The 13,014-nt window shown below is 36.9% G+C and overlaps 1 protein-coding gene across 2 annotated transcripts in view; it reads right to left on the minus strand.

Annotated features, from left to right (window-relative positions):
- Positions 1-2,916, minus strand: part of LOC148847637 (serine/threonine-protein phosphatase BSL3) — a 38,177-nt gene extending 35,261 nt beyond the window's left edge. For both annotated transcript variants that reach the window (XR_016100609.1, XM_088949161.1), the window contains exons 1-6: positions 2,027-2,916; positions 1,670-1,730; positions 1,470-1,548; positions 1,260-1,339; positions 1,084-1,178; positions 869-968 (exon numbers count right to left, since the gene is read on the minus strand). Coding sequence is in view for 1 of the 2 variants with exons in the window: in XM_088949161.1 (XP_088805287.1) it covers positions 869-968; positions 1,084-1,178; positions 1,260-1,339; positions 1,470-1,548; positions 1,670-1,730; positions 2,027-2,495 (884 nt within the window). In the remaining variant the exon portion in view is untranslated. The remainder of the gene's footprint in view (positions 1-868; positions 969-1,083; positions 1,179-1,259; positions 1,340-1,469; positions 1,549-1,669; positions 1,731-2,026) is intronic.
- Positions 2,917-13,014: the final 10,098 nt, after the last annotated feature.

Below are 13,014 nucleotides of genomic sequence, written 5' to 3' on the forward strand. Positions count from 1 at the left end.
TATTATGTGCACATTCTCTATGTGATCTTAAGTGTCTGTTGATTTCTGAATTTGGTCACTAATGACCAACTAACCCCCACTTCTTAGTTGGGCAAACTTGGCCTTGGAATTAGGGTCAAGATTGAGAAACGTTTAACCTTAATCAAACGCAAGATGGTTGATAGCCCCAATTGTCCTCCCAGTCCTTGTACCTAGAAACCAACAAAAAAAGAACATAGCTAACAAAAAAAAATACAGGCATCCTAGGGTACTCATTAAATAACCATTCCATAAATATGGACAATATTCAGATTAAACCACACAAATAGATATAGGTTTGTGCATGGTAATTTTTAAAATGTTTAGTTGTAGCAAGGGAAGTGTGCTTCTTGTGAAGGAACAAATAAGAGAAATGTGACCCATTAATGGTGCTATATGCATCCCAAGTACTTTCTCCTTATTAACTAAAATGGGAAGTGAAAACTCAGGGAAATTTCCTAGCCTCAACTTATCAAACATTCACAAACATGTATGCACAAACGAAGAAATAAGGATACTGGTAACCTACTCCTTACAAAAAATTTGAAAAATGCTACAAGATAACCACTTCACATAGGACTCCCCTAAGAAAAAAACACAGATTTTGTATCAATTTCCAGTGAACAACATATCAATAGATATGATCACTCACTATCACAGCAAACACCAGGAAAACATCACATATATAAATTGTTCAAAACATATTGGTATAATTATATAATATTAATGTTTTTTTATAGGTAACCAGTAGCTTATGTTAATTTACAACTTTAAGAATTTAAGTGACTTAGCATAATGTTAATGTTGCATGTGGACAGATATTGCAGGAAAAGTCAGGAAATAAACTTACATACACGGAGGTGGACCTTCCCCTTCTGGTTCCAGTTTCCGCCACTCATAAGGCTTCGCAGCTGTGTCTAGGGCCCAAACATCAGCTAAAGGTCGTTTTCCTGTTTAATATGCACCAAATTTTTTAATATCTTTATATCTAAAATGACAACCCAATGTCCATTCAGTGCTTAGAAGGTAGTAAAAAATATCAGTGAAAAGAATGAAGTGCCTTACCATCATTTCCACCAATCGCCAGGAGAAACCTTTGCCCAACAAGAGCCATAACATGTCCATAACGTGGCCCAGGGCCAGGGCCTTGGACGACAACTCTATAAAAAAACGAATTTCACTGTAACAAATAAAATCTACCTCAAATCATAAGAAATATGCAATCGGTTCTATATAAAAACCTGTGCCATCTAGGTCGTTGCTGTGTAAGGTCTAGAACATGAAGATCCTCTGCAGACAGACCAGCTGGACCAATGCCACCCTGAGCCAAATCATAGTTAGTAAAGAAGGAAAAGATGAGTAATGACTACATATAGGAATAAATGATTTTCAATTAAACTAACCAATAATATATGTAACAATACGTATCTAGCTTCACACATCACACCAACCTGAATTACTACCATTGTACCCACAGCAGTTGCTACATGTGCCGCCCTTGGTGAGGGTGGTTCTCCAAGAGGAGTAAGCCTGCAAAGAAAGTCGTTAAGAAACATGATACAGAGCCACATTACAATCATTTAAGACATGTGAATCATCCACAACGATTTGCAAGGTAATAATAAAAAAGAATCCCCATTGCAAAATTTACCTAGACCATTTGTTCGAGATAACATCATAACAGTGAACATCAGCAGTAGCACCGGCTAGTCCTGCAATTCAAGAATCTCATGGTCACAAAAGGACTTGGAAACAATGTTATTTTTCTAACACGAACTTCAGTTTTCTCAGAAAATTGAGTGTGGATAAGAAGAGATTTGTAGGTGGATGGAATTGAATTACATTGAAACATGAATTCAGACTTAAAAGTGAAATTGCTCAATCAAGATAAGATTAGGGTTCTATTACATAAATCAGAGAGGAGCCATAGCAAACCAAAATTCAGGACAAAAAATAATAATTGTAATAACTATAACAATGATAATGAATAATGGTTCAATGAACATACGGATGCCAGCACTTCCAGCAGAAGACGGAGGCCCAGAAGCTGCAGCGTTGCCTTCCAGAGCAGTGGCACCACCGAATAAGATAAGCCGAGGTCCGATGTATCCAGGTGTCCCTTCTTCCCCAATGGCAGCAATTGCGGTCAACGTGTGACCGCACCTAGACCCTGGCCCGTCCTCCTTCTTCTCAATGATCGCCTCGACAACCGAGTACGTTGGAGCAGGCCTCGGCCCGGCAACCGAAGCTTGCTGCACCTGAGGCGACTGCGGCTGGGGCTGGGGCTGAGACTGCTGCTGCTGCTGCACCTGAGACTGCTGCGTCTGCGCAAGTGGAGTCACAGGAGCCGCAGACTCCTCGGGCCCACCCAGCTGTTCTCCGTGTCTGCTGCCATCCATAGAAGAGATCGCTCCAGGGTCGTGATTCTGCCCATGATCATGATCGGTCTCTGGCACCATCGACGAATCAACCTCCATCCTTTCCCGCCTTCGATTCTGCTATCTTCCCCGTTCCAGAGATCGGTGTTACGATTCTGCGAGATTAGCATTTCTTCTTTGCCCCATCCACATATCGAACCACCGCAGAATTCAACCCCACCTTCCCCGATTCACGCCCGAGGTCATCAACAAGAGCAATGAAACCCTCTATTGGATCACCGATTCGTCCAAAACAAATTGAAAACCCGACAATTCAGAATCCGACGACCTCCGGGGAAAAATCAAATTTAGGTCCTCTCTCTCTCTCTCTCTCCTTTCGATTCCTCGCAGCGGTCGAGAGAAATAAAAATCGGGTGTGGGTGGGGGAGGGAAGGAGGAGAAAATCACGAAGACAGCAAACGAATGCCAATCTCTCCTCCACTTTTCTTTTCTCTCTTTCTCTCTCTTTCTCTCTCCTCCCTTACCTTAATCATCCGGTTGCGATATGTACGGCACATAACTCCGACGAATCCGTGGAACGCCGTCAGAAGGGCGACGGCGGAAAAGAAATTTTTGGTTTACCGTTTACCGGCTAAACCAGTACATCGGTTCCATTAATAACCATGATTATCAGATTCCGTACTTCAAATGGGGTCTTTCGCAAATATGGAAGTGAGGGAACACATTATACATCTGTCGCTGCCAGTTATCATAGGAATCACGTATCCTCGATCACAGGTGATCATTCTCTCCTTCTCCCAACTCCCCATGTACTAGGCATGCAGCAAAGCAGATGGAAAGCCCCCTTGTGGGTCCCAATCAAAAAAATTTGTGGGGACAAAGTGATGCAATGTCATCCGTTTGATCTAAGTAAACCCAGCTGGGCGGCATGGACCATATGACTCATGAGACACGTCCACATCTCGTAGTTAAATTCCTCGTAATTCCATTTTTTTATTTATCCATTTTAAGCTGTTTTTATTGATTTGATTGATTTCTTAACATGGTTTACCCAAACCCAAGCGGGACCCACGTGCATCAATCATGGTCGTTTATGTTCTGAATCCAAGTTGCCTAGTGGGCGGGACCCACAAAAGAATGAACCCAATCAGGACGGTTGATTGAAAGTGCCCCTAGTAGCCTTCATGTGAGAGTGCTTCATGGAATCATTTTCCAACAAATAGGTTGACGTGTGTCAACGGACAGGATGCAGTTGTCCTTTTGTCCATGCTTTTTTACTTCGTCACTCCGAGGCGAGTCGCTGCTTTGACTTTTCATTAGGCGAGGCAGGAGTCAGGAGACGAACAGACTGCCGTTTGTTTGTTCGAATTTCGAAGATGGAGTGTGAACTGAGTTTGACTCGGTCTCTTAACTCGGCCAATCTGAGCCATCCATTCCACCGCTACAATTAGACAGCGAAGCCTTTTGATTTAGCACATGTTGAATCCTTCAATCCACGTCAGCCCTTTGGCCCACCTTATACTGATTGGTTTCCTGAGTGGTGTTTAGACACCCAGGGTTAATTTTTGTTATTTATTAGATGGAAAGTGTTTGGGGCTGAAATTTGCGCATAAATGTAGGGTGGAGAATGGTCCTCGTGGTTGTACGTGTAGAGTTGCCTATTAATGTTTTAAAAACCGGCCGGGAGGCTGAATCGTTTTTGCCTCCGGGTCGTGGCTCACTGGTTCAACCATCCATTTTCCAAATTGCAATTATATATAAGGTTAAAAACGGATTTTTAACAAAAAAAAATCACTCAATCAAACATTTCCAAAAGAGTTATCCAAGATAAAAAAGAAAAAAAAAAATCACTCAATCAAACACTAGAGCACAAAGATATGACTTTTAGAAGTTCGCATACACGTTTTAATGTGCAACCATGATTTAGTCGTCAAATCGAATTTACAGGGGCGGGTTCAAGAGGGTTTTGTAAATTCTAGACCCTACTTGTCTCTCTAAATCTATCAACCCGTACCCACCCCAAAAACCGTAGCGGGTTGGATTTTGAGAATCCAAACTCTCTCTGCAAATGAAAGTGCAAAACCCTCTCTGCATTGAAGGGTAGAGGTGGGTTGGGTTTAAAACCTGCATATAATTTCTTATTATTTCTTGTCAGGTATAAGTAATAAATAAGTAAAATAACACAAATAAACATCAAGATTTCTAATCATTTGATTAAAAATGAAAAAAATACATAAACCATTAATTATCTTTCACACAAAATTCAAAATAAAGTTTATATATTTTCTAATAATATGCAGATCGGGGAGGGTCAGATTTAGCATAATACCATACCCTACCCATATCCATATGGATTATAGAATCACAAAACCCATACTTGCCCCAAAACCCATCATTTAAGGAAAAAAAAAAACTCCCCATTGGGGAAGGTAGGGGCGGGTACCCATCGGGTAGGGTAGAAATTGCCATCCCTAGTCAAATTGATCAATGGCCAATTGCTTGGGTCAAATGATTTTTTACTAGGTCAACAATTTTGACCAATCCTTGGGTTTTAGTAGGATCTTATAAAAATTATCAATGAGTAACGATTGAATAGTTCAACCCACTAGGTCAACAGCGAGTTGAAAACACTTTATGGCAATTGAATGCATTGATTTGGAAGTTGGAACACAACCAGACCTCTTAAGAATCCATTCAAAAAGGTGTGGGTCTAACCTCAAAGCAGCAAGCAAGGATGAGATGATCCAAGTTTGGTCTAGCCTGGCCACAAAACCTAAATGACAAGCTTATCCCATAAGTTGGGTGGGCTAGATTTAGGTCTTGTACCTAAAAGCTAGTGGCTAGGCTAAAACAATTTAGGGTCATTTACTATAAAACACCCATGTAGTTTCATGGATCCCCTAAAGCCTATCCTATAGTTTGCATTTTACTAAAGCACACCCTATAGTTCGCAACCAATTTACTTAATCAATCTTCCATGAAATGGAAGAGAAAATTGGCAATTTCGACCTTAACATCACTTCAAGTAAATTTAATCCATATAAGCAAAAATGAAAATGTCATTCTTGTCCCTAGTAAAACATGGGCAACAACTCTACTCGATAAAATTTGTTGTTTGTTTGAAGAAGGAAGACAAACCATTGCTACCAAAGAACTTTGGATACCATTGTTCTGTCTTTTTCATTATACTAAAGCCAAACATCTTTTGATACATAAGAAAATCAAAACTTACCTCTTTCTAGAATCTTGATATGAAGCTTTAGGGGTACTTTTAGAATAAAAAGGCATAGGCTCATGCCTTTAAACATTTTTCACCTTGTTTATATGACCACACTACCATTTTTAGATAGAAATACAAAGTATATTAGAGATGTTTTAATAAAGCATAAACTATAGGGTAGGTTTTAGTAAATTTGTGAAACTACAATGAGTGTTTTAGTAAATGGCCCAACAATTTATGATAAATATTAGGCAAGACTTATGGTGCATCCAATGCAGTAAGCAGCATGTGGAATAATGATATCTTTAATTCATGTCTTATTAAACATCAAACTATGCCATATTAAATGTAAAAGTACACTATCAATTAGGGGTGAGCAAAACAAACCAAAAAACTGAACCAACCAAAAAAATCGACTGAAATCAAACCAAAAAACCAGTTAATCAAATCGGTCCATTCGGTTTCGGTTTGGAATTTTTAGAAAACCGAAGGTATCAGTTCGATTTTGGTTAACCAATATAAAAACCGACAGTTAACCAAATCGACCGGTATATACATATATTTCTATATATTTTATATATTTATGTATATTGTTTATTTTTTATATATTATAAAGTAATAAAGATGCATTATATATATTTATAATATATTATATATTATTATCATTTAAAATATAATACTTTATATATTTATAAATTTTTATTATATATTTATATATGTTTTTATAATATATATTGTAAAAACAAAAAAACCAAAAAATCGACAAACCGAACCCACAGTTAACTGAACCAGTCAACCGGTTAATCAACTAATTTCGATTCAATTCTGATTACTGATTTTCCATAAACCGGTACTACCAGTTTGGTTCAAAAAAATGCCGCAATCAAACCGTGAACACCCCTACTATCAATTGTGAATCAATGAAATGTAAGACGTCTTGAACATGATTGGTTAAGATCTAGAATTTATGTGCAACCAAATGTCATTGAATGCACCATGGTTGAACTCCAAATATTATTTTATGAGGTACAATTAGAGATGTTAATGGATCAACTTCGGTATAAGGCACATGTTTGTCTTCACCCTAACCTATCCCTCCAATGTTTATACCTAAACTCAATGTAACCTGATTTAATAACATGTAGTTTCTAAACCCACCTCAACTCCCTGTATGGTTCAACCCACAACAAATCCATTCAACTCTAAATCTTTTAATTGTATTTTTTATTAAAAAAAAAGAGAATTGAAAACCCAAAGTTTAAGTTAGAATTTGCTTCATGAATTCCAAGGTGCCAGTTTCAAACAAGTATAAAAGAAAGGGTTTCACTGGGGTGTTAAGATACAATGGCAAGAGAAAACCTCAGCTTATCACTTCATCGAAGTTTAGGATCTGTTTGGTTCACAGTTGAAATTAGAATCGAAATCAGAATCAAGATCCCTCCAAATTGGAATTGGAATGGTTTATTCTTATAGTTTATTATTTTGTTCGGTTTTTATCATAATGGGAATGAGAAATGGAATCAGTTGGAAGAAGATTTCATTCCCAAAGGAGGGAGAGCGAATGATCATTCCCTTATATTGGGAAATGCCATTTTATTAGGAATTGGAATAAGATTCTGATTCTGTCCAACCAAACAGTTGGTTCATTCCCAATTCCAAACCTCTATTCCCACAAACCAAACAAGCCCTTATATCATAAAGTAGGAAGCATCGCCAATTCATGGTGACCGGATTCAGTTGTGAGGATTGAATCTGGATTACAATTCACGATGGTGATATGTGGCTCATAGTTATTTTCATATCATATGGAAGAAAAAAAATCGCAAACATTAGCATTTGCCAAAAGAAATCCTAAAACTTGACTAAGGGGTTGAAAATTACAAGAATACACTCTACACCTATATTTGGCATCTCTATATGTAATTAGGGCAGGTATCAAATTTTATAGAATGCGAAAACCTTGTATTTTATATTATTTTGTATGTATTTGTACTTCACATATTTGTATTTGTATTCATTCCAAACTCATTTGGAAGGAGTATAAATACATACAAAATCATACAAAATACAAGGTTTTGCGCTTTACATATTTGCATTTGTACTGGCTCCATTTGAAAGGAGTACAAATATAAATATGTACAATACAAATATAAGGTTGTACAATATCATATATAAGGTTTAGGGGTTCGACTATGATATGGAAAGATACAATATCTGAAAATTTTGACCAATCAACTGGTATCATAAATTTGGTAGCTAATGAGATTATCAAAATTCATGGGTTGGTTTTGATTGGTCAAAACTCTTCCCATATCATAGATTTTCTCAAGGTTTAGACTATACATATTTGTATTTGCATTATTTTATTTCATTTTTGCCCTCTTCCTAAAGGATTTCTTGCCAATACAAATACAGAGGGTTTCTTGCACTGTACATATTTATATTTTCACTCTGCCCAAACTAAGCCTTAAAAGGATATAGTATACATGAAAATACAACAAAGGGAAGGAATTAGAACATTAATTATGAAAATGAAAATATTAAGGCTGCGCTTAGAAATGATGCAAATAAGTGTGAATGCAAATATGTAGCGTAAAACGGTTCATATAAATTGCAAAATTGGGTTAGTTTTGCACTGACAAATTTATCTTCTTACCAAAACAGACTTTTAGCTGTAATGGATGCAAATATAAATTCCAATAAAGCATATACTTTTTTTTTTATCAAAAGCCCACTTGAATGCAAATTTACTTCGATATACTTTTACATCTTATTATCAATTTAAATATACATTGGTCTATCATTTCTCAATGTATAAATGTAATGTTGCCAAACATAAACAAAAATAAACCAAAGTACAAATTTACTCTGAACCGGAATTTATACTCCATTATAGTTGAGCCTCCACCTACGAGAAATTGCGATATAGGCATTTTGGCTTTACCCAACCATAACCATTTTTGGTTGAACAAAATCAAAATGTAAATGCTTGTACGCATAAGTTATGTTTAAGTCACTTTTGGAAAAAAACACCCATTAATATTTCTTTCTTCATGGGGGCATTTCTATGTCTAGTGTCTTATGTAGCGCCTAGTGGTGTTGATGTCTGATGCGTTTGAAACTACAATAAAACAATTATGCCTTGAATTATGTACAAAACACCTACCACAGCACTAAACATGCTCTAAATAAAAGTATAAAACGCCATCCAATTGTTTGTACGACTTGGCCGGGCCATGATATCATAGGCGCCCGTACAGGACCAAGACAATGCCGGGCACCAGTGATTTCGGGCCCTGCTAAAAAAAAAAAAGAAAAAAAAAAACCGAGCTTAGGTAGGCCCCATCTCCATATTTGGAGCCCCCCTTGCCACCCATAATCCGACCAAAACCCAAAACCTACAAAACCACTTTAATGATAATTCCAACATAAGCAAAGACCCCTTCATCTATGCATTTTGTGGCTAATAATAATAGTATACCTATAAATATGATTCCTTCATTGGAAAATTGACCCGGCCGGGTAATAATTTCTGAACCATTTTAGGCTTGTAAATGGGTTGTGGGTCTGAGCCGGGTCTGGCTGGACCCATCTCAAAAGAAAACTCACACACTTAAACCTAAACCATGTAAGTATTAGACAAGAACCGATGTCTTATTTGGTAAAGACCCAATCGCGCTTGACATGCATTTTGCTTGGTCTTTTTGACAATAAATCTACTATAATCATTTGTTTTTTCAGTTTTTGGTTCACTGCAATAGAGTTTGGAATTGGAATTGGAATTAGAATCCAACTGTTTGATTGGACAGAATTGAAATCCTATTCCTATTCTTGGTGGAATGGCATTCTTCCATTTAAAAATATGGTCATTCTCTCTCCCTCCCTTGGAAATGAAATCCCATTGTAACTGATTCCAATTCTTATTTAGATTTTAGTCAGAATCAATCAAACTATGGGAATAGACCATTCCAATTCTAATTCTGACCAGAAAGTATCATTTATAAAATGATAATTTTAAACATCTTATCTTATCTGAGAAATGTATATAAAATATTGGGGGTATTTTTGTCATATGCTAATATATATCATATATCTCCTATAAGATAATAATTTTATAACCATTATTGATTGGAGTGTCAATCAGGTCAGAAAACCAATCCCATTCCGATTGTAATTGGAACTCAAGATGCAGATCCAAATCCTGTGCAATGAGGTATGATTGGCATCATTGACAGCCCTAGCTTCCAGCCATCACCTTCGAATCGATACAAATATTTGATGCTTATTTATACGAGAGAACTTGAGATCCTATTAAATTGTAGGTACAATTAGGGGTGATAATTATTTGGTTAAAATCGAAAAACTGAACTGAAATTTTTATTTTTGATTTTTTTGGTTTAGTTTTTCCAGGTTTTGGTTAATTTGATTTAGTTAATTCCATTTATAAATATTTCAGTTTCGGCTTCAGTTTTTAGAAATTTAATATATAATATTATAATATCTATATCTATATCTATCTATACTATTTATAAAAGAACAAATAGTCTCACTTTCTGGAATTTTCATTGGACACATTCTATTCTCACCTGCCTATGTATAAAGAGAACATATATGTCCTTTACTCCCGCTGTAATAAAAACCCAAAAAAACAGTTGTATCTCCCATAAACTCTTCCCTCCAACTGTAAAACCAACGGTTTTATCTCTCATAAAATCTTTCTTGCAAACCCTTTTATCTCTCACAAACTATTTCCTGCAATTAAATCCCCACAGTAATCAAAACCTCCAATTAATGAAAATAACAAAATTTACAACTTTATACTGTCTGGGAGGGTGGTACTGTGGCAAAATTCGAATATATGAGAGATGACTCGGGAGGCGGTGTTATTCATAAGATGGACTCCTCAGTTTTCTTCATACGGAGAAGAACCCTCTATTGTTAGCTCTGAATTTTGTGACTCTGGTGATGAATAATATGCTCCTGAGAATTTATTTGCGGATTCGGAGTCTGATTAGATAGCTCCATGTGATTTACCCTCATCATCACAAGGCCACCATGTAAGAGAAAATGAGAGTAGAGTGGCAGATATCATAAGAAGGTTAACTTCTGGGAATTGGATCCAGAGTTCAACCACATATTGGAGCGATGAAAATGATGGGGAGCATTCATACATCATTGAACCGCCACCATCTCATGAACACTCTGTTGCATTGGAAGGAAGAGAACGATTGAGATTTCCATGTGCCGGAAATTGTCCTCGGGTGAGAGGCCGCAAAGCGATTGTTGATATGCTCATGCATATGGAGCACGAGAGGCAAAGGGAGCTTACTAGGCTGGCTGAGTGTCGCGCAGTATCAAGGTTCCCACAACGAGGCCACATTCAGGTGAACACAAAACTAATTAGGGTCTGCTTGGTTTAGTTGGAGTTTAAATTCTTTGAATGGAGTGATCTATTCTTATAGTTTGTTTGATTCAAACAGGAATTGGAATTGGAATCAGATGAAATGGCATTTCTTTTCAAGAAAGGAATAGGGAATGGCCATTCCTTAAATGGGGGAATGGGAATAATATTCTAATTCCACCCAACCAAACAGTTAGAATTCCACGGATTCCGATTTCGACTACAGACCCCTATTCCTGTGAATCAAATGGGCCCTCACTTCTCCTTTTGACAATCGTTCTTCTTCCCTTTGCACATTATATTGACTTCTTGTATGTCAATACATGTCTAGTCATTGCTCAGACTCAGATGCCTATGTGAAGTTGCGGGTCAAGATCAAAGGCATCCAGATGCTGAACGGAACCAAATTGAGTGAAGAACTTCCATCAGGTTTCTAAGGTACAATTAATGTTATTTTAACTTTTATTTCAACAAGATGTTCATGAAGTCTTGGAAAATCACTCAATTTACATTTGTTTGAGTTATATTTTGTGTCCAACTTGTATCTACCCAAAGCTTTCCAGGGCTAAAAATAAGATAAATCAGATAAAGAAGCCATTTGACTTGCATCTTCCTCTTAATAATTAAGAAAAATCAGCCACCAATCATGGAAAACAACTCCAACTATGGACTGGTCCCAATTAGGGTGTCTGATTATTAGGCCAAGTTCTAAGCTCAAAGGTTAGTGAGAACATGAGCAAGGTTTATTTGGGAAATATACAGGTTTAATGGAGTGGTTCATGAAGTCTTCCAACCTTGAACTCTAAACAACAACAATTTCTGAAATGAGAGGAAGGAGCCGGAGGTGCTGATCCACTAAATTGTAGTCAGACTTGTAGAAAGAGACCAATACAAAGAACATACAAGAGCAAGAGACTTTGTTGCACCCAAGATACATCATGCTGCAGTTATCAAGGAAGTTCCAATATAAATACCTGTATCCATCGCAGCAGTCGAACCTTTGCGGAATGAATGAACAAATGACTGTGTCGACAGGTGTGGTTTTCCTCAGTTAAATCCTTCCTTTGCTTGAGGTTCTCTCAATTCTCAATCTCTGATGGGGAGAAAATAGAGGGCGGCTGAATGATTTAACCTATTGGGAACCATTAAGCCTATATGAGTCAAAATATGGTATCCACCCATTAACCCCCATACTCACTTATTAGAGTCTATGGGCTTTACATAGATGAATCACTTAATTAAGCCCACTTATGAAATAGTCCATCAATGCAATTGTTTCATTGAATATGTAAGCCCACATAATAGAGATTAAAACCTAACAAGACTTGCTTCTTGGCTTTTTGTCATCCTTGTGTTTTGTAATCCAAACATGTTTGTGATTTATGTTTCATGATCCTAACTTAATTCTGTCAATCTGTGGGAGCTTTGATCAGTCCCTTTGGGGATTTATGTTTCATGATCCTCCCATTTCTTGTATAATTGCTTCATCGTGAATAAAATCCACCTTACCTTTTTTCTTTTTTTAAAAAATAAAAATTGTAGGAGTTTCTTTAAAAGAAAAATAAAATTCACCCTAGGCCAAACTAATTGTGCAATCCACCTAAATCAAGCAATGGGGATGACCGGTTGCCAAAATTTTAAAAGAATTAATATCAACCATTTTACTTATTTATAAATATACTTAATTTTGTTAGAATTGAGGTAGGCGAGCAATAAATAATGTTCTAATAATGAGTTGGATGAACATATTGGTTTTAATAAGTTGCGACTACAAGATGTTAGAGACCTTAATTAAGCTGATTTTTCAATAAGAGTTAGAAAGGCAAGTGAAGTAAGATAGCAAGAGAGGTAGAATGTTAGAGTAGGAGCTTTACCTTAGATGGTGTGGTGTGCCTTTAAATACCTATTGGGGAGTGTTGTTGTGTTCTTTGAGGTTGTGTCGTAAGGTCATCCTCAACCAACGTTCCAGAAGTGTGTTTCGTAATCTTTGCATAAGA

This window comes from Nelumbo lutea, chromosome 6, assembly GCF_056320005.1.
Source record: "Nelumbo lutea isolate HS-2025 chromosome 6, American lotus-T2T, whole genome shotgun sequence".
Taxonomy (NCBI): domain Eukaryota; kingdom Viridiplantae; phylum Streptophyta; class Magnoliopsida; order Proteales; family Nelumbonaceae; genus Nelumbo; species Nelumbo lutea.